At 28.0% G+C, this 22,941-nt stretch overlaps 2 protein-coding genes across 8 annotated transcripts in view; both read left to right on the top strand.

Moving 5' to 3' along the window:
• The window catches only part of LOC132940168 (RIMS-binding protein 2), a 42,356-nt gene extending 28,327 nt beyond the window's left edge, over positions 1 to 14,029 (top strand). For 4 of the 7 annotated variants that reach the window (XM_061007617.1, XM_061007614.1, XM_061007618.1 and 1 more), the window contains 11 exons: positions 1,951 to 2,085; positions 2,873 to 3,049; positions 3,213 to 3,373; positions 3,551 to 3,704; positions 3,761 to 3,923; positions 3,986 to 4,229; positions 5,951 to 6,061; positions 6,847 to 6,969; positions 7,222 to 7,579; positions 10,841 to 10,872; positions 11,763 to 14,029. In XM_061007617.1, the coding sequence (XP_060863600.1) occupies positions 1,951 to 2,085; positions 2,873 to 3,049; positions 3,213 to 3,373; positions 3,551 to 3,704; positions 3,761 to 3,923; positions 3,986 to 4,229; positions 5,951 to 6,061; positions 6,847 to 6,969; positions 7,222 to 7,579; positions 10,841 to 10,872; positions 11,763 to 12,170 (2,066 nt within the window). In that variant the 3' untranslated portion in view covers positions 12,171 to 14,029. The remainder of the gene's footprint in view (positions 1 to 1,950; positions 2,086 to 2,872; positions 3,050 to 3,212; positions 3,374 to 3,550; positions 3,705 to 3,760; positions 3,924 to 3,985; positions 4,230 to 5,950; positions 6,062 to 6,846; positions 6,970 to 7,221; positions 7,580 to 10,840; positions 10,873 to 11,762) is intronic. The other 3 variants (XM_061007615.1, XM_061007616.1, XM_061007619.1) reach the window with 3 other exon arrangements.
• A 1,294-nt stretch (positions 14,030 to 15,323) lies between these two features.
• On the top strand, positions 15,324 to 17,755 carry LOC132940988 (malignant T-cell-amplified sequence 1 homolog). The gene is made up of 6 exons (XM_061008834.1): positions 15,324 to 15,521; positions 16,192 to 16,344; positions 16,413 to 16,513; positions 16,751 to 16,884; positions 17,445 to 17,512; positions 17,581 to 17,755. Exons 1-6 carry the CDS (start codon positions 15,511 to 15,513, stop codon positions 17,660 to 17,662), a joined length of 549 nt encoding a protein of 182 aa, XP_060864817.1. The 5' UTR covers positions 15,324 to 15,510; the 3' UTR covers positions 17,663 to 17,755.
• Positions 17,756 to 22,941: the final 5,186 nt, after the last annotated feature.

Below are 22,941 nucleotides of genomic sequence, written 5' to 3'. Positions count from 1 at the left end.
GCTACATCGGCCCAGCACCTAGTTGGCATAATTTTAAATATTTCTAGAGGGGTCAAACAAATTAATTTACTATAAAACGTAATTAAAAATCAAAACATTTTAAACATATTATATTATACAGGTTTTTTATAAATCGTGGATAAATTCAATAGTGATAGTTTTATTTTTAGAATTTATTGCATCAGACGACTATTTTGAACCAAAAACTATCATAAATAATATTAATAACTATCTTCACAATCATTTTCTAGTATCTTCACAATATTATGTTTCCTCAAAATTAATAAAATGATTACGACAATTTTCAATGCTAATACAGAAACAAGATAATAGTTGTTAATAATTATCTTACATGGTAATATACCTAGTTGACCTAAAAGAACACAGTTACAATTTAAAACAAAGAAAAGCATGATGTGGATCTTAAATTCCAAAATTGCCAATACGTTTCTTTTGGTTTTTTTTATTCATTGGATAACTTGATTATTTAAAGAACGTAGCAAACGTTGTAGGGGATGATTTTACCCTATATGATGATAAATGGAAAGATATATGGAAAGGGATATGATTTATAGATTAACGTAAAAACTGACATTGAAAGGATGCCAAAGATCGACTAAAGAGCTATTAAGATCAGAAGATCTCATGACGTCGAGAAGAAAGAGTTGTATCTTAAATATACTTTGTAAGAGCGGCTAGTATTGCTGTGGATGATTAACATTAAGAATATAGGTTAAATGAGAGAGAAATTTATTTTGGACATGCTCAATCCTTAATTCATCTATAGCTAATTGAGAACGATAGACTACCACAGTACCACCCCGTATTCAAGTACCGAACGAATTAGGACAAAGCAGAGTGTACGGAGCCAAACAGTGGAATAAACATCGCCATATTATGTTTAATAAAACCTAAGGCTTTGAGACCCTTGGTATGATGGATTTTGGCATATAGTTTCTGACATCAGAGTATCAGTCGAGTCACCGGATTTAAGTACTGTGGAAATTGAACATACAACTTTTGTTAAGGATCACCTAAATAGTAAATAAATATGATACGGATAATAAAGTGACTACAGTTATATGAACAACGCGTTTCGGGGTATGCCATCAGGAGCGTTAGAATATGTATTTACCAATGAGTTAAGGGCAGAGATAAAATCTTCTAGAAAAAATAGACTGCTCCACATTATTAATATCAATATTAAACTTGAGTCTTGACAGAGCTAAACGAGAGCTTGACAACATTAAGGATGCCACAGCCTTGTGTGAGGACTATTTAAATGGTGCCTATCAAATATAGGATAATGATATCGTATGTTGTAATAATGTGGAAATAGTACATTTAAGATCGATCAACTTAGTTTTAAAGCCACGCACATTCTGATAAAAAATATTTAAACAAGAATTAGGACTTAGGAGTATAAATTATTGCATGACTTAATGATACACCTACTATTTTTAGCAATAGAGCTGGAATAAGAATACTTTTATTGGTAGAGATATTGCAATGTTTATCGTTAATTTCAGAAAAATACTCAAGTATAGATTTATAGCGGATTTAGACGTGTAGGTGTAGTACTGTAGTAGATACATTCTGAGTTGGAGAGAAAACTAATAATATGTTGGCAGTTCACTTATATTATTGATATTATTTGAAATATTTATGTCACGATTAATATCCACAACATTTACAAAATTGTTTTAATAAAAAAATCATACGTATTATAGATACTAAATAGGAACCCAACTTTTATCTATTCAAAAAAATTTAAAAGAAAACCAACAATAAAAAATACATGTTCAATTATCTATGATCAGTTGATTGTACTTTGTAGATCAATTTCCTTTAATTTAATATGAGTTAAAAAAATATAATTTTTTGATTATATAAAGTATTAATAATTAAATATATTTTTTAAGTACATTAGTTCATGGGTTTTGTTTATAGGTTTGGTGCCCAATACATTATACAGAGTAACAGTTAGTGCTAAGACGTTACGTGCACCGACGTTTGATCAAAAAAGGACTTCTACCTCTATGGAGAAATTTTCTACGCACATAAATTTTAAAACGCTGCCTAAAGGTAAACATTTTTGAATTTATGTTTCATATAATAATCGGACATGAGAATTACCGCTATATTACCCATTGTTACTTTTTATTGAAAAATAATGTGTTGGCTTTGCGAAGTTTAAAGCTAACCGAGTCGGTTTATACCGAGTGAAGTTAATTTATTCAACTGCAACATTTTATTTTAAATCATATTACTCTAATAAATATTGTTAAATAATGATATATGCAAATTGTAATTCTTTGCTTGTTTTCTTTTTTGTATCGTGCTTGCATGTTTGCATACAGGCTGCAAAGGTAGATACTACATCATTTTATATTTTTGTAGAATATATTTGCTATACATTACAAAAAAAATGTAGATTATTTAAAGAAAAAAATGCTATTATTAAAATGTTATTTTCTCTGATAAATATTTTTTAATTCATTGTCTTATAGTTAAAAATAGCTATTAACCTCCTATAAAATAAAATGTATTCTTCTTCCAACTTTTGGATTTAAAAATTAAAATCATTATGTGTTGTACCTATTACTTAAAATTTTGTTTTCGTGGATTTTGAAAATTAAAATACCTTCCTATTCAGATATATTCTAGATTTAAGAACTGAATAATTTTGTACTTTAATATTAATTAAAAAAATATATTAGAGGTACAGTTTTAAATTTTTAATAATGCCTAAAAAATATTATTTTCATTCTGTTTCTTTTCAGTAACATTTTTTTCTTTAAATTTTCTTTGTATTTGACATTACTTTTTAGTGGATATTTTATTATATGTTAATCTACAATGTTATTTTTAGGACTTCCAGATCCACCTTCAGAAGTACAAGTAGAATCAGGACCACAAGATGGAACTTTATTGGTTACGTGGCTTCCGGTGACTACCACACTCAGTGACCCCTCTAACCGGGGTCATATAACAGGTTATGCTGTATACGCAGATGGAAAAAAAGTGTCAGATATTGATAGCCCAACTGGTTAGAATTCATATTCATAATACATTATATACAATTATATACATTATACAAAATATTATTATACCTTGCCACTTAGGTCAAGTAGAAATAAAATAAATACCATTATAGGAATTAGTATGTTATAACATAATACAATTGTATTGATTCACATTTTGATTTTCAGGCGATCATGCTTTAATTGATATCACTCAACTGCTCAGTCTAAACCCCAGACAAGTAACTGTACGCACTAAGTCTAGAGATAACCAGTCTTCTGATAGTAATCCAGTTTTGATACCCGGTGCAAAAAATAAATCTCCTCATCATCACAACCATCATCATAAAGTAAACAATTAAGTACCAATAAACAAAATAATAATAAAAAAATTATTTATTAGTTTATTCAATGTAATAAAAAAAAAAATGGTATTTATTTATCTATCTTACTATTATTAGTTATCTTTAAAAAACTTAATGTATGCCTACGTAAACTTAATCTAACCAGATTTAAATATACTTTAGCAAGATGAAGACAAACGAATTAAGTATGGATCGGCAGTACCAAATCATATAAGACCGCAAAGAAATGCTTATGGTCAGGTCATCGTGGACACGGAAACTGAAAATCTAAGTGATAAAGAAATATTCCCCGGGCAAATAAGCATACCATCGATAGGTACGTAATAAATTACATTAAATTATTGATAACCTTCAAATCATACATTTGGACAGAAGTTACGAAAGATTTTGCTGGAGAGGGAAACTATAGTGAAGAAGAGTTCATGGAAAACGGTCGAGGAGCAAGGCGTGCTCCCTCAGCTCATCCACATAGACCTGCAGCGCCCACTCCTAGGTCCAAACCTCCTCATCATGGCCGCCATCATTACGATGAAAGGTATTTTTAGAACTAGTGATTGTGATATACTATAGAAACTATTTTATTCGTCATATTTATAGAGAGCAGTTCTATCAAAACGAGAAACAGATAGAACCTAGAATAAAACACGTTAGTGGTAGTGGTGACCAAAGAGCCTACAGAGGGAGAAGTTCTGATCCCAGGCAGACTGTTTATCAGAAGACACCTAGAGACAAGCGACCTAGATGGGTAGTGGCTATTTATGACTATGATCCTACTACCATGTCTCCTAACCCAGATGTTTGTGACGAAGAATTACCATTTAAAGAGGGAGAACATATAAAGGTTTGCTGTTAAATTACATTATTATATTATAAAAACATATTTAGTAGGTACTTAAAAATATTTATTTATGTAACAATTACTATCATAAACCAAAAATATTATGTTTATTAAAAATAATTATTAAAGTCGGTATAAATATATAATGCTAAATAATACATTTAATAGTGAATCTTATATAATTAACTAGCTGTATCTATTAGATATAGCGGTTGGTGTATTTGGTTTAAGTGTAATAACCTCTTGAGATAATCGGTTGAGTACTTGAGTTATACTTCCACCCAGTGCTTGAAACCAATTGTTAAAAACCGTTAATAATTTTGAATCCTTATTTTAAACACAATTCTATTCCCGGTTATCGGTTAGTATTAACCGGGTACCAACTACCGTTACTCATAAACTATAATATGTTTAATTTATTTTAGCTACATAAATAATGATAAGCTTGTAGCTCCTATAATAGTTTAATAATTAATTACTTTTTAACTTCTTAAATCCTACTACATACGTGTATCTATTTTTAGAAAACCGGTATTTACACAGACAGTAATTTTTTGTTTAATAATATTATTATAACATTATAATAATGAATAATATTAGTATAACGTTATTATAATACTATTATAATATTACCATTACAAAATTCTGTCTGGGTAATCGCTTAACGGGAACCGACATTTTTTTAAAGCGGTTACCACTTAATCAGTTACCTATAATAATGACTATAGTACCGGTAATAAGTTACCGCTAACGATAGGACTGGTTTTAAACCGGTAACTGGTATCAAAATTTTTTTGGTTACCACCAAAGCGGTAACCGAAAATTTCGATAACGGTTTCAAGCCTTGTAGTTCCATGAAAATTGTTAACAGTTTTAATGTTTGGAGTTTTGTACTCTTTTAAATGACTACCTACATATATTTTTAATTCCATATTCCTAAGCAGAATAATTATGAACTGTTCAAATTTTGAACAAGTATTTTATTAGTTATAAGTATTTAAAGTATAGACAAGGGAGTAGTGGACCAATATTTTGCGAGGATACCCTTCTACTACTCAACCCCTCTACTAATCTAAAGTTTAAATACTTATAACTCCTAAACAATAAACTACTTGTTCAAAATTAAATTTATATATTATATCGAATAACTCCAAAAAATATTCTGTTTTGGAATAAAGAATTAAAAATGCATGTTATCGTTAAAAAAGTAAAAATATTAGAAAATAATAATAATTAAAATACCTAGTCAAAAATTTTTTTTAGAAAAATTACGTGGTTTTTTAACAACTTCAAATCATACACAAAAATATAATTTCAAAGACGTTAATAGTTTTTGAAATAATGAGTGCGTTATTAGTCGGTAGAGATAATATTATATATACTATTTCATAACTCAATTTTCCAGGGATAAAGTTGGGTGTACAAAACTATGATTAAAACTTGATCCGTAGTGTGCTCCATAAATTAAAAAATATATATCTTGTCGGTAGATACGTGGTTACAGAAAATACTTTTTTCAGTCACACCCATTTTCTCGGACGCCACCGCCCCAAATATCTTAGAATAAATAGACTATGTATATATGACAGTGAGCCGTTTATGTATATTGTATACACATTATAAATATTATAATCCAGATATCAAAAATATAATTATGTGTTATTAACATCGTCCAAATTAAGTGAATTACTTTTAAAAATATACTTATACTTTGATTATTGTAGATATATGGAGATAAAGATCCGGATGGTTTCTATTGGGGTGAAAGTAGAGGAAGATTTGGTTATGTTCCTCATAATATGGTCATGGAATTATCAGATATGCAAAAGGTAAATGTATGTAATTTTATTAATCCTCGATTGTTCAATTATATTATTATATAAATAAGAAGCAATAACATAGTATAAAATATAATATCAATATTTTTTTTGTATGTTCAAGTTTTGATCAAAATATATTTGAGTGGTTAAAAATATATTTGAAAAGGGGGAGCGTAACTAAGTATTTAACAGTGCAATAGTTTAGTCAAATGTAAAATGTGCCTCGTCATTGAGTACTGAGTAGGTCAAATTTTATGGATGTGTTAAATTTAAATTCAATGATTTATTCATTGAATACGAAAAACGATTCTAAGGGAAAGTCGGTCTGTCAGAATTTTATCATATAAAATATATACTGTTATTAATTATTATAGGTAATAATTTATTTTAATATTAGTAATACGGTATGAACTATAAATAGGCAATAGCATAAACATTATTATTTATTGTTAATCCAATACGCCTTGCTCAAAATCTAAAATTTAACCAAAACAAAATACCTCCTATATTCATTCTAATATTGGTTTGGCATTATTTGTAATAGTAAAATTATGTTTGAAAGACTCAAATAAGTAGTGTAGATTAATGTATGCTGTATTTTTTTTTATGGATGACTTAAATATTATAATCCCCTTTCTACTCCCTGTTTAAACAAGACAAGAAAAGTAAATTGGATTAATATGGAATGATGTTTTGAAAAATACTGGTAATATGTGTGACAATAGGAACTATATTTTTATTTATTATTTATTTATACTAACATTTTTAATATTTTTAATATGTTATTGCACTTTTTCTAGAATCAAGATCCTAGGAGTAGAAAAGATGACCGTTGGATTGATCCGTATTCAGGTCCTGTGAAAAAAATGGTGGCACTGTACGATTATGACCCGACTGAAAATTCACCGAATGTCGATGGAGATGTTAGTCAATTTATTATACCTTCTAATTTTAGGACAGATAATATTTTTAATGTAATATATATTATTATATTGACATATTGTAACTATACGTTAGTCGTGATAAATTACCGTGGATTTTATTTTTATATGTATTTATTGAAACAGTTTTGTACGTGTAATAGTTCATCTATATACTTAGGTATTATGTATCAAACGCAAACCATTCAAAGCTGAACATACAATGCAATGTTTTTGTTTTTTGTTTCGTTACAGCAAGTGGAACTACACTTCAAAATGGGTCAGACCATATTCATATATGGGGAAATGGACGACGATGGTTTTTACAGAGGTGAGTGTAATGGAGTCCGGGGCCTAGTACCTTCAAACTTCTTGGTGGAGGTAGGCTCAGAATATGCTGATGGCGAAGGTGTTGGGCCATTACAGCCCAAAGGCCAACGGCAGTCACAGCATCACCAACAGCAGCAACAGCAGCAACAACAACAACAACAACAACAGCAGCAGCAGCAGCAGCAGCAACAACACCAGCAACAGGATATGAGAGGACACGGCCCGGGGGCTCGTGGTCCACCACCTCCACCTCGAGGCATAGACCAGCCACTTAAGCGCAAAGGTACGCATCTCCAAAAATGATACCCTCCACTCTTTAATCATAGTCCACACATAATTATTTCACAGATATTCTTTATGGTTATATTCTACCCTTGAAGCAGCTGTTTGCATTTAATGTCCATTACACACTTTTACATTTTTCGGGTGTGCGGCAATTTACATAGTTAGACGATGATCAGCAATGGAAACTATAATCGTTTTGCCGCACTCAACTCTTACAATGTAACAATGTATTGAATCAAACTGTAAATGAAAGTACCGTGATGGTGGGTTATCCATTATCGTTGTAAAAGTAAAAAAAAAAAGCGCGTTAAATAAAAAAATAAAATAAATACATATAAAATATTATAACATTATGGTTAATATTTAGACACGCGAGATCTTTAGGAAAAACATGCATATACACCTACACAATAAGTCGAAATAGTAAAAATATATAAATATGTTTTATTTGTTTTTGCCTGATTACTTCAGCAGCTTGTTTTTGTTTTGTTATGTTGTTATTTTCCGGCCCGGTTTTTGTCACGGAATTTATTTGTTACCCTATTGCAATGGCTTTTGAAATTTTTGTTTTGTTTTGTTATTGAAAACTTGACAAAATTATGTTGTGTTATTGTTAATAAATAAGTTTGTTTAATGTTCCTACCCGTTATTCTCTGCAACATAAAATATGTGCATCATACCACAATAAAGCGGACTTATTATAAATTCATATTACCCAACACATATTATACAGTGATTTTTTTTTAAAATGATTTACTAATTATCTCGGTAAATGTTTGTGATTATAAAATAAATATTTGTTTACAGTTTGAAGTAATTATAACACATAATTTTGAAAAAATAATTAAATATATTAAAATTGTTTGTATAATAGTGATTTTTAAATATGTTTTATGACCACAAATAATTTATTTGTGTTAAAAAGCATTTCCATTTTAAACATTAAATAAGAAATAAATGGTAAGGAGTATCCTATAATATATTACTAAGTATTCCGCTCATTAAAACTTTAACTTATTAATAAATAACTATTAATGTAATAAAACACTCAACACTTATACTTCAACCTTTTTTTTTTTTGATTTTTAATGGTTTCATTAAAAAATAAAAATACTAAAAACAATTTTTTTCAAAAATGAGATTACGATTAAGATGAGTCTTGTATTGACTTCAAGATTGAAACTATACAAAAATGTATTTTTTTAAACACAAAAATTAACTAAGATAATGATTGTTTTTTTTTTAATATTCCATAATCCATAATATTTTAAGTTATATTATGCAACTAATTTTGTGTTTGCAGTAATTTTTAAATGTAAATATGAAACATGTAAATTTGAATGTTCGCACGGTAGCACGAACGTGTTGGTACTGCAATCAAAGGAAGGTCAAATGTTTAGGTTTTAACTGATTCCATTTTAATGGATATCTAATTACACCCCTTATTCCAATAGCATTGGTTTTTATTCTGTGAACATTATAGAAGAGTACAATAGAAATCGATAGCAATCTTGAATTAAAACAGATTAACTAATTATATATAATCTACTATTTTTCCTTATGCTGCATTCAAAATTAATTTCTTACTTTTTTTTTAAACATTTAGGTTAATTTGAGTGCGCTTTAATAAATACAAACCGGGGAAGAATCTATGCTTTATAGACGTATAGTTAATATCAGGTGTGCCTCATCCCATTGAGTAGGTGATAGGTCACTGTATTGAATATATTAAATTTGAAATTGAACGATAAATCATTGCACACGGAAAACAATTCTGAGCGGAGATACACTGCAGCCAGCTTTATAAAAATATTTTATATTTTAATATTATTATTAGGTACTATAACTTATTAGGTGGTAATATGGTAGGTTAAATAATTTTCATTAATTATTACTATTAATATTACCTATATAATATATTGTTGTAATTAACTTATGAGTAAATATCGTATCTATTTTACTGCTCCTAAAGGTGACATATTAGACGTAATAAAATGAAAACACATACATATATTATCTTTCATTTCTCCGCTCAGAATCTAAAATAAAACATATTATGAGAAAGTTTTTTTAATTGTTTTTAATAAAATTAATTGTATTAATGATTAAATTCGAAGGAATTAAAAAAAGAGTAAGTGGAGCTATAAATTACAAATAAGTACAATTACGTTTTAACTCCATATCTTTAATCTTGTACCAAAACATTTATTTCATAGTACCTATAGTATTGCAGAATATATAGAACATGAAAATAAATAAATTGATTTATTGTATACAGGTACTTAAAAATCATATTTAAAATTGTAGGGTAGTTATGTTTCTAAAGAATGTCAGTTGAAATTGTTGAATCAATAAATATTTTATTTTAAAGAAAATTCACAATTTGTTAGCTTATTAATTATAACAATAAAAAAAAAATGAATTTAACTAAACTTTAAAAAAAAATCAAAATCAATATAAATTTAATATAACATTTTCAACATTATTTATGTAACCAATAATTTAACAAACGTTGTGTTCTTAAAAGCTATTTAGATGTATTATTAAAAATTGAAAATATTATTTTAAGAATGTATTTTTACATTAAAAAAAAAAATAAAAACTTTTATTAAAAATTTATTTTTGCTCACTTTAAAAGGAAAATATATTAAATATCGTTTAAAATATACGAAATAAGTATACAAACGCAACTGATTTATAATATTAATTTTAAGTTTAAATATACATGAAAAATAATACTTATAGCTCCACCTACATATTTTGTTTAATTGTTTTTTTTGAAAATACAAAGTGCATGTTATAACATTGATCTCTATGTGTGCTTTAAATGTTTTATTATTTTTTTCTTTATTTTTTATAATTCTTGATAAATTCAAATTTATTCATCAGTTATAATAATTGTTGTTTTAATAAAACATGCTGAATTGGTTTGTTCAAACTGAATAAATTTGTAAATTTTTTGTCAACGATATGACCCACCTTCAATGTGTTCCAAGCATGTAAATGGTTTTCCGCCGCACACAAACACATCTCAAATAAAAACGAAATTAAAAAAAAAAAATCTACAGTTACGTTTTTATTTTTGATGATTTTATTTTTGTGAATTCATCCATTACTCATCATTATGAAACTCAGATATTGCATGTTCTGTGTCTTAGTTTTTTTGTCATGGTCAAAAAAACCAAACCATACAAAATTATATGTTTTCTGTATGTTTTTCTATCTTTTTGTTTTTCTATCTTTGTTCTGTTCGCTATAGATGCCTGCCTTCCGCAGTATGATTATCACCAGGTGAGTGCGTGTGAGCTATTAATGATCTGTGTCTTCTTCAGTACATATATTTATACAACAAATACACTCACACTCTTTATCGACCAGACAACAACAACCTCTACAATATTAACACACACAAAACATAACATATTCTGTGTGCTGCGTCTAGCTGCCGGTGCACCCGTCGCATTATAAACATAATGGAATAATGTACACAATATTTAAGTTTAAATCATTAAAATTCTATAATTACAGGTATATTGATAATATAGTAATACATCACATAGGATTTTATAAGATAATAAATTTATTATTAGTGTATGTTTATTCTGTATTTTAAATGTATGCAATTGATATTATTTTTCTCTTTCAAAAACTTATAACATAAATACTTTTTTTTCTTGTCCTTTGTAAGATATACACTATACAGTTTACACTCTTATATTTACTATTATAACGTAATTTTAATTTTGGATTTATCGTCATAGTAGCAAAGTAAATTAATTTTAATAACTAATTAGTGTAAACTGTATATGTTAATAAAAGTGTGATTTCCGGAGCCCTTGGATGTATTGAGAAAAGTTATATTTTATTAAAGCGTTGGGTATAAATGATAAATCATAAAAATGATTTTGCTTAAAGTTTTTAATCCAGTAAAATTCGAAATTAAATTTTAATTGTCTAATCTCAACACTATATTATTTTAGTCGATAATCATTAATAATATTAATTCTACCTAGATATTGATTTTATTTTCTATGTTCTCTCGAAATGTATTCATAACAGGCAGCTGAATTTATTTACTCAAAGGTATAACCAAGACTTTGAGAATCCTATGTATGTTGGTCGCGTGTTAGGGTAATTTTGTTGGAATATTTGGGACTTAACAAACCATGACGGGATTTTAGATGTCAGCGGTGGATGCGAGGGAGAGAGGAGATCCGTACGAGAGGAGAGATGGTAGAGACGGAAGCGGTGGTCAGTCAGCAGGTAGTGGTGGTCTTCAGAGCACGTCGGGCAAACTATTCAAAGGCCTAGCACATGTCGTTCCAGACTTTGGACTTGGTAGCAGGCCACAAGATGGTCAACAAATCCATAACCAAGGGCAAACCGGAGGCGGAACGTCAAGTTTCATGCAAAAGCTGAACGATCTGACCCATCACAATCCTGTTAACAACACCACTATGAACCAACAAAACCAACAGCAGCAGCAGCAGCCACAGCAGCAGCAACAGCAGCAGCCCGATCATGGTGTGGATAACATTCTGTCAAAGGGCAAAGAATTGATTTTCATGAAGTTTGGGCTGGGAAAATGATGTTTACCGACGACTATTAACGTAGTGTTCACTGCCGATGTCACTGTGATCCGTTTATATTGCTAACGTATTATTTAATGTCTTTCTTTACGTTTCTTGATATCGGTAAATATTTCTATATATTAAAAAGATATAGTAAACCGATATGCTCACAGTTAATTGAATAAAAATATAAACAAATAACAAAAATGCTAAAAAATGATCCTTCTTCTAATAACTGTAATCGTTGATGAATAAACCATGTCACTTGTTTATGTTTTAATTTTTAAAACCCTATTTGGATTCATGTTAATAGTCAACGGTAAATATATCTTTTTATAGAATATGATGTCATGTATTATTCTCTTTTTGACTTCCATATAAGATAAAGATTAAAGATATTATTATTATTATTATTATTATTATTATTTTTATTTTCTAATCCGACTTCACGTACATTTAGTTAATTATTATTTTTTATAATAATATAATCCAATAATATAAAACAATAATGTAATAATTTCATTATTTCGATTGGCATACATAGTATAACGTACATATACATAATACACGTCATTATTATATTTTAAGTATATTATTATTAATTGTTAATATATATTATATATAAATTTATATTGTATAATTTGTATATGCATACATAATAGTATTATAATATTATATGGTTACGAATATTAAACGATAGGTTTGTTATAAGCTGTACGTGAGAAAAGTCAAAGGCTGTGATATTATTAGTTGTTTACTTACAACCGCCTGCACTATACTTGAAGTAAGACATTATTTTTGAAATTACAAATTACATGATTTCGATACTACAAATAGTAAATACACACAGCGGCGGTGGCGCCAGCTTTCAATTTTCCTATGGAAACAGCATTCGTGACTCGTTTTATCTCGAGGAGCCCCTTTAAGGCCCAAAAACGACTTGTACATTCATAAGCTGCAAAATTTGCACATGACCGCACGAAATGATCACATAAATCATATTCGTGTACGCACTAGTCTTTTTAATTAATGAAATTTCTTAAAAATGTTCAATTCAAAACGAATCGTATTTATATTATTACCTACCTACATTACATAATGTAAATATATTATATTTTTTGGTTAACTAAATTTTCACATGTTACAAATTATACGTGCTTATAATAATAATAATAATAATAATAATAATAATATAGAGATTTCGGTGCCTCGATTATAATACTATAACAACACTGATTCCATTTCGCAACTGCCAACTATACATTATATACCATATACGTACTTCTTTTCTTTTTCATGTGTCGGTTGCTATTTGTGTTTTTGTCAAATATTATAATATAATAATGGATTATGTTAGGTATTTATACTGGAGGACGTATTAGTTATGTCTTATCAAGTCCTATATTATAGCCTCATTGATGTACATAGGATGACATAAAAAGTTATAGATAGGAATAATTTAAAAGCAGATGGAAAACTCTTTTTTTCGAACGTTTCTTGGCATTCCCATGCGTATATAATTTGTATGCATATACACATATGGTAATATTATTTATATACATACAAAATTTAATAACATAATTATAATTATTAGGTACGTTCCTCATAAAATGTGTATTGGTGTAAATAATAATTCTCACCTTTAGATTTTTACTAGAAAAATCTTTTATGAACATTGTTTGCGTTATCGTTTACTATCATTTTAATATAACATTAAAATTGTCTATAATTATATTCTACAATGATTATTTTTAAGCTATATAATGGATTAAATCTAAAATATACTCATTTTATCATAATATGTAATGTAATTTTAAGGTACTTCAAATAAATTATTGAATGCTGTTCATAAATTAAAATATAATATCTTTCAAATATGTACAGTCTTGTTAATTCTAATCGTTTGAGAGATAAATATATGACAAAAGTTTATAAATGTTTTCTATTCAGAAATGTAAATTGCATGTTTTCACCCAACCATTAAAACTTCTTAAAAAATATTGAAACATTTAATTTTTTTATTAGACTGATTTGTTCTATATTACACAGTAATTCTTTATACTTTTATAGGTAACTATACATATAACATTCACGTATTTAAACCAGCAAAAATGAAAAAACCATATTGGGGAAACAGATTAACAAAATGCGCTCTGGTGGAAACAATTTGTACCTTCCAATTCGGGATGTATAGATATAGTTTTATATTGGTTATTTTACTTTTTATAATAAATTAATTTTGGTATCGAAACTTTATACGCTTTTATAGCTAACTGTATACGTTGGTAAGTACATTTTCTACTAATATTATCAAATACATTCAAATACACTCCACTTAGGAAAATATATGCGAAATGTCGGGAAAATACATACAATCTCCCGACTCGAGTTTAAGATATACTTAAATCGTGGTCCCGACTCCACGTAGGGGGAACCCGCCTAACCCTCAGTACGATAGTCGTCGACAGCGCTCCCAGTGTTAATCTGTCTTCCCAAATCAAGTAATTTAAAAATATGATTAAATAAAAATAGTATGGTTTTTTTTAAAACATGGCATGGATTAATGCGTAGGTATCTGAGCCACATCATAACAATGAAAATGAAGTCGAAAACATATTCATACGAAGTAGTTTAAACTTTAAACCCGTTAAAAACATTTCAACAATTTTTTCTCAATTACATTGACCGAACAAATTCCACATGTGATTACTCAAAACACCCAGTAAACATTGTTTCACTACCTACTAATATTGCAATCGGTCACTGTGTTAGCCAATGTTCCTCTATGTCAAAAGGAATCGCCTTACAATTTAAAAATAAATGTAATAATAGGTATAACCACGATTAAAGATAGTATGGCCACAGTATAAAGAGTAATATAATATATATTTATATTTTTAAATTTTTATTAATTAACGCCAGTCGGCTTTTACAACAATATTGACAAAATTGTACATATATAAGGGAATATGTTTAAGAATCAACGTAAAACAAATGATAACGTTGTCCGCTTTATAAATGGCGGCCGACTTCAACATTGGTCACAACAACTGTAGTATAAAGACGGCATAGTAAGTTGTTGTATATCTATGGTGGTATCCGTGCATCACACTATCACCTTATCTTCTCTACATCGTTCAATATTATAATATTGTGGGTTTATCACCACAGACTACAGACTACAGAGTGATAAATATGATCAACAGTCAACACGATAACATTCGATTTTTAATGAGCTAGTTTCATTTTCAATATTTTCATATATTTTCATAAAATACTGAATTCTCTAGATTGTTGAAAATCACTCTACAGTCTGTACACTTATTTTTTTTAAGTAAAAGGATCATAGCCATATAAAATGTTCAAAAAGTAAGTATAACAATCTTAAATTTATTTGATTAATGAAAACATGAATAGTTAGTTCTTAATTTATAGTAACATTATGACTTTTTTTACTCAGTGTTATTTTAAAATATACCTTTAGTGTACCGTCAGTTTTGATATTAGAGTTAATTTACCTATTATCAAACTTTTAGGTAAGAACATTATCAGTAGTTACTCGATGATTAATAACGATATTTTTATTTTTAAGTGAATTATGAGAGTTTTCAAATATTAAATTTTACATACTCTCATAACTTACTTATAAATTAAAATCCAATAATCATCGAGAAAACACAGACAATGTTCTTACCTAAAAGTTTGATAATAAGACAATTCACTCTAATATCAAAATTGACAATACACTATTGAAACTGGCGAACGAAAGTTTGCTATGTCGTATTTGTGTAAGACGGAGACAATACATGCTGATCAATATAATAAATAAATCAATACAATACATCCAAGTCCTCTTAATTCAATTTCAATTTCTGAAAAATGTGTGCACAGCACATTTAATATTGTTTGCATTTTAATTGTTTTTTTATTTTTATTGGTGTTCACATCATTATTAAAATTTTTTTTTTTTCGAGTATCATTTTAATAATATTATTGATACATATCTGCTAATAGTAGTATACTATTTTAATTTTTCCAGATTTGACGATAAAGATAGTGTGATAGGTATTCAACAGTTAAAATCGTCTGTCCAAAAAGGTATTCGAACAAAAATTCTTGACCAATATCCAACACTAGAGGAGTACGTAGATATGATATTACCTAAGAAAGATGCACTAAGAATTGTTAAGTGGTAAGTCTTTAAATGAAATGTACTCAATAATATACATTTTTAATTATTATAAAACCATTATTGTCTAGCCAAGACCATATTGAAATAATTGTTAATTCAGCTGGTGACTGTTTATTTTTCCGGCATAGAAATGGCCCTTGGCTGCCTACACTGAAGCTTCTTCATAAATGTAAGTATTATGCCTCTTAATGCATTTCACAATATTATTAACCTATGAAATATTTGAGATTTTATATAGCAGAAGTAACTTGTAAATAAAATCTGAAAAAAAAATTATTAATATTTGATTTACCATTGTACATATTGGATTCTTAAGTATTAGAATATATGCATTAGGTACTAAGAAATATTATTTGTTATTTTATAATGTATTTAAATTAAATACGTATTGTGTTTTTTTTTCTAGATCCATTCTTCCTTCCTAAAGAACAAGTAGACTTAGGTGCCATCAAATTTGTTATGAGTGGTGCCAACATTATGTGTCCTGGTTTGACTTCCCCTGGAGCAAAAATTGAGCCTGTTCCACAAAATACAATAGTAGTATCCTTTAAATTTTATATTTTTAAATTAAATCTTATACTGATGTTTTGACTGACTAAAATTCACAATTATTATTTACTGGGTCATCCACGGTGTTTCCCGTGACAAATTAAATAATGCTAGTGGATTTACCCTGTCTTAAACTCCTTTAATTATAAACTACACATATTTTTAATACATTAGTTTAGGTAATTTTGACTACATAAAATAAAAGTCTAAAATGATATCCAATTGTAATAATTATTGTATTTTCTGTAACAAATGACAACCCTATTTAAACAAAAAAAATATTTATTTTTCGTGAGCCAATAAATCCCTGTGTAAACCCCTTATTAAACTGCAAAATCTAAAAATTTGCCTTCAAGGTATAAATTCTCATTTATAAGATTATGTATGCACCAAATTTCAGAACCATCAGTGTGATAGACTAGGCTATGGATCGCTTACACACACACATACACACAAACATTGCCTTTTATTATTATTATTTTTGTATTATGTTATTTAAATAATTTTTGTTACAATTTTACTAGTATTTTCTTTAACTCTCATTTATTCAGGCTGTAATGGCAGAAGGCAAACAACATGCTCTGGCCATTGGAATTACTAGTCTTTCTACGGATGATATGTAATTTTATAGTTGATATATTTTCTTATAACAATTTTCTAAAAATTTTATTTTGATATTTATTTCAGATTAAAAGTGAATAAAGGAGTTGGTATTGAAAACTGTCACTATTTGAATGATGGTCTTTGGCAAATGAAAGCTGTGAAGTAATACAAATAAGCATAGTAAACATATTGTATCAAACTATGTACGAATTATTTTGAAATTTAAGTCGTATGTTTAATAAAATATTCTCAACATTAATCTTGTATGAAAATAATTTCTAAAATTCTGTATCTATAAGAGGGCTGTGTTTTAACGTGCCCATGTTATCTCCTCAAGCATACAACGTACATACACATTACACACCTATATAGATAGGAGTGTATACAGGGTGTTTCTGAAATGGATGAGGTAATTAGTATAAGTGTACTAGTGATGGCCCAATGAAGATTATTTTGAATTTTTTTTTCTATCTTCAAAATCTGGGTTTATACAATTTATTTTTAGAACATTATCTTAAATGTAAAAATAAATGGTCAAGTTGTATTTTTTGCAAAATTCTAATACGAATCGAGGTGTCACATCATTTTTGCGCTTGTCGAGTGTTTTTCATGTTCAAAACGCCGACTAAAAAAAAATGGTGTAGCACATCAATTTGTATGAGAACACTACAAGATAAACAGTGGTGATAGTTATTTGTTGTCATTTAACATATATGATTAATTGACATATTATTTTACATTGTCAACCAATAAAAATGATAAAATAATAGCAAAATTAGGGTTAACAAAGTTTTAAATGATCAAATTTACTGGCATACATTTAAGTTGTGTTACATTGTAAAATAATCATAATTAAATACACTTGATTTTGAAAACCTATTTTTATCTACAGTTGTTCAATGTAAGTATGTGACTACTGTTAACTTCGATGCACTTTTCCATCCGATGATTTAATGAACTCCAATTTTTTTCCAACAAATTTGGTGTTTAACGGATAATATCAGCTACAATATTAATTATGATCAAAAAGTTCATCTTTATTGTTTAATTCTTTGGCATAAACATGTTCTTTCTGCAGATGTTCTCTATGCATGCATATTCAATGTTAGTGTACTTCGTTGTTCAAAATTTAAATTAAAAACAAATTTAAAGTGTTGTTCAATTTCAAGTATTGAACTCAGTTATAATCAAATCAACTATTGTTATTTATGTACAAATTACGGTCAATTAGTTATTTTATAATAGACATAATGGATAAAATAGTTACCATATTTTATTACTTGTACATCTAAATCACACAAATTAATGTATGTCAGTAAATTTGATCATTTAAAACTTTGTTAACCCTAATTTTGTTATTATTTTATAATTTTTCTTAGTTGACAATGTAAATTAATGCGTTAATTAATCATGTATTTTCAATAACAACAAATAACTATCACCACTGTTTATCTTTTAGTGTTCTCATACAAATCAATATGCCACAACATTTTTTTTTTTAGTCGGCGATTCGACCGTGAAAAACGCGCGACAAGCGCAAAAATGATGTGACACCTCGATTTGTATGAGAATTTTGCAAAAAATACAACTTGACAATTTATTTTTACATTTAAGATAATGTTCTAAAAATAAAATGTATAAACCCAGATTTTGAAGATAGAAAAAAAATCTACATTGGGCCATCATTCTGAGTACGCATCTACTAATAATTACCTCATCCATTTCAGAAACACCCTGTATAATATCATAGTGGCCTAGTGTAATAAAATGTAGGATTTGAACCAACATTGTATTTTAATCATACAACTGTTAATACACATCTATGATCAACTTCAATGTATTTTATGCTGCAGGAAAGTGGGCTGTGGCCGTTCCAATTATTACATGTTAACTATAATATCAAGTATATACCTTATATACTTTTTACCTAACCTCCGGCTGTGTCCTAGGTGAATCGGTGAGTACGGTGAAAAACAAAACAACTTGTATTTCTCTGTATCGGAGAACGGTCAGAATAGAACTCGCACTCATTCACATAGAACACGCACGGCACGGTGTTATAACTCAATATAATTATACTCTTTAGTAGGGGTTCCCAACCAATTAAAAAAAAGGTTTATAGCAATACGAATTACAAATTTATCATTCTATTTTATGATTCGGTCAATCATGTTCATATTTACATAATCCATAGAAACCTATAAAAAATATTGAAAATAGAAATTATTGTTCATAACTCAGTGCCATATTGCCATCATAGAATCATGTGGGTATAATATAATACTTTTTGTTTATAAATTATAATTAGGGCTGAGGATTTCTAGTTTTTTCATATTTGTCTAGAAAGGTCACAGTAAAATGTGGGTGATGTATAAATATGTTTCATAATACAAGTGGGTTATACAGAAAATTGTATTTTGTATATTCTGTTGTTATTGCATATAAATGCATATTTGAGCATATTAAACAAATTAAGAACATATTTAGCCATTTTTTTTTATGCAATATAGTTAATTTGGAAAAATAAGAACGTATTATTTATTTTGAAAAATGTTTAGTGTAAAATTATGGTTTTTGACAAATTAGGGGGTATGAATACCGACCGTTTCTAAGGCGTTCATTATAGGCAATTTTCTATTTGAGTGCATGCGGGTCGTGTAAATGTGTGCGTAATAAGTGATCATTAGTGTGAGTGACTGTAAAATAAATAGCGGAGCGCATTCGCACGTGCACGCACATGTCTGTAACGCAGCATTTGCACACTAATTACAAATGTGAATTTTAGTGAAACACTGAAGCTTAGTTTCGTATTTCAAATAATATAGCTTATCGAGTGACATTATAGTATGAACACTTATTATACAAATTTAAGAGATAAGTTTATCTAGGCTTGTATTGAAGTCGATTTTCGATATTTTATTTTCAATTTCCAATATTTAGCTCTAAAACTACGGATTCCCTGCAGCGTCAAACAATGGAACAGCACGGCCGCGTCAGACGCGGACCTACGTCGAGACCGGTATAGTGACGCTAGACGCTGCGTCCAGCCGCTGCAGGGAAACGTACCTGAAGACTTCTGATATTTTACTTTTTGGGTTTTAATTATTATTTATTGAGTTTGGTAATAATTAAAATATCGAAAATTGACTTTTAAGTACCTAGGCATAGATTAACTCCTCTTTTACAAAATTTTTAATAGGTGTATTTATTCTCAAACCTCTCAATAAACCATATTATTGGAAATATAAAAATACATTTTCATAGAATTTTTCCATACTATTCATACCCTTTAAGGCTGTTGGAGCATAGAATATTTTAAGTAGTTAAGTTTAGGAAATTGTACAAAAATATTATTGACAAATATTTGTCATTGTGTGAGTAGTAAATGAACCTTAGTGTGTGTAATCCGTTATCTGGGCTATTATCGTGTTATCGTAAAAAAAACGTTAAAATCGGTACAAAATAGCTATAAGCGGAAGATTAGTTTATGTACTTCCCGATGTCCGATTATTATTTTAAAAATATGTATGAACTCATCATCCCCTTTACTAGGTTATGTAGGAAAAATAATTGATGTTTTAAAACTGAATGTAAAAGTGTATAAAATAAAAATATTTTCATAATTTTTTTAAATGTTAACATATTTTTAAGCTTAATTGAATACAAAAATCAAAAATCTGTTTCCTACATAACCTAGAAAAGGAAATGATGAGTTCATACATATTTAAAAAATAATAATTGGACATCGGGAAGTACATAAACTAATCTTCCGCTTATTGGTCTAAAACTACAGAAAATACGGTGTGCTCCAACAGCATATTATATTATGCTATATTATATCAACATTTGAAAATTGAATGTTTAAAAATAAAAAATTAGGTTCTACACTAATTGCAGCCTATTATACTATTATATGATATCTTATCGACTTTATTTATTTTTTTTATTAATATTTAGTATTTAATATTGGTATTCTTAATAATACATAGGTATTTTATATAATTCCTGGTCTATTTTAAATAAGTTGGTATATTATAATATATACAATTACCCTTAATACCTATTAAATTTAAAAATAGGTAATAACTACTACTAATATGGATAAAATGGCCCGGATAAGGAATATATAATAAATTCTTAGGTTTTTTAACAAGATAATAATAATTCACATTAAATAAATATTTCAACGAAACCAATATTATACCATACCTATTAAATTTTTTCGTTTTGTGTTTCTTATTTTTATATATTACGTTTTGCGTTATGTTTGTTTAATGATAAATTATACATTTTCAATTTTGTTAATCGTTATATTTTGTTTTCTGGTAATTAATTATTTTTGCTTATATTTTTCCGTTATAATTACGTTTAGAAATGCAACCGTTTTTTTTTTTGCCAAATATAACAAGCCCTGAGTGACTTCTCCGGGTTTTTTTACTTTTCAATTCATCGAATTGGTAAATAGGTACCTACCTAAAAGTTCTACAAGTGTGTGTGAATTATTTTGCAATCAATAGATTTTTTTAACGATTTAAATTCTGACTTGAAATTAATTTCACCAAGTTTTCTAAATAACTTTATAATGAGGGAGTTTTATTGTAAAAACGAAAACCCAGGATTATTGTATGTTTACTGGCACGTCATTCACACATTATAATGTACCTATTCAAACTTCCTATGTAAGTTGCTTGAAGGATAATTCTACGGATCGTTAATTGTACGGATTTTGAATGCATCGTAATTTAGTCTTTACTTCTTGTGGATGACAGGCCAGAAACAATGCTGAACTTCTGAACTGCATGTAGATGTAATAAAATAATTTATTATGAAACACGATTTAGGTACTTTTCGAGTTAAGAGTCATTGTACCTATAATACCTACCCGTTTAATTATAGTAAATTTATTATAGGTAGGTACAACACATTATGTTTCATAGAAGCTTTTTGAATAAAATAACTTTTATTACCTATAGGCACTTAATTAAATGTGGAAGTAGGTATAATTGCTAAATTTAAAACGTTTTAAATTATTTATATGAGCATATGGATACATGCTTAAATTTCCTTAATTTTTGAAATATTTATACACATATTATTTTTACGAGTAAAAAGTATTTTGTACAGGATTTAGAAAATAAAATTGTAAAAACTTGAAATATTAATACTACCTAATCATTGTTGACGAATAGGCATATTTTCAAGTTCGAAATTCGAATTTCCACGTAGTAGAATATTTAAAATTTTAAACAAAAACTAACAATATATATTATATTGTTATTTTAATTTGTTGTTAGGTATTAAAAAAAACACAACTATAGGTACGAATATTATTATTTAATTGGTATACCTAAGTACACAATGATTTCTTCAAAATAGGTATTTAGATTAATTTTAAACTGTTTATACCACTGACATATTAAACCATTCTACAAAAGTCAGTTGATA

This window comes from Metopolophium dirhodum, chromosome 3 (assembly GCF_019925205.1).
Source record: "Metopolophium dirhodum isolate CAU chromosome 3, ASM1992520v1, whole genome shotgun sequence".
Classification (NCBI taxonomy): Eukaryota; Metazoa; Arthropoda; class Insecta; order Hemiptera; family Aphididae; genus Metopolophium; species Metopolophium dirhodum.
This window is presented reverse-complemented; position numbering and strand designations above follow the sequence as displayed.

Excerpts from the sequence above, each read along its gene's own strand:
- LOC132940988 (XM_061008834.1), top strand. Across the intron at positions 16,345-16,412 it reads GCACTAAGAATTGTTAAGTG|CCAAGACCATATTGAAATAA; the intron begins GTAAGTCTTTAA and ends ATTATTGTCTAG. Across the intron at positions 16,885-17,444 it reads TTCCACAAAATACAATAGTA|GCTGTAATGGCAGAAGGCAA; the intron begins GTATCCTTTAAA and ends TCATTTATTCAG.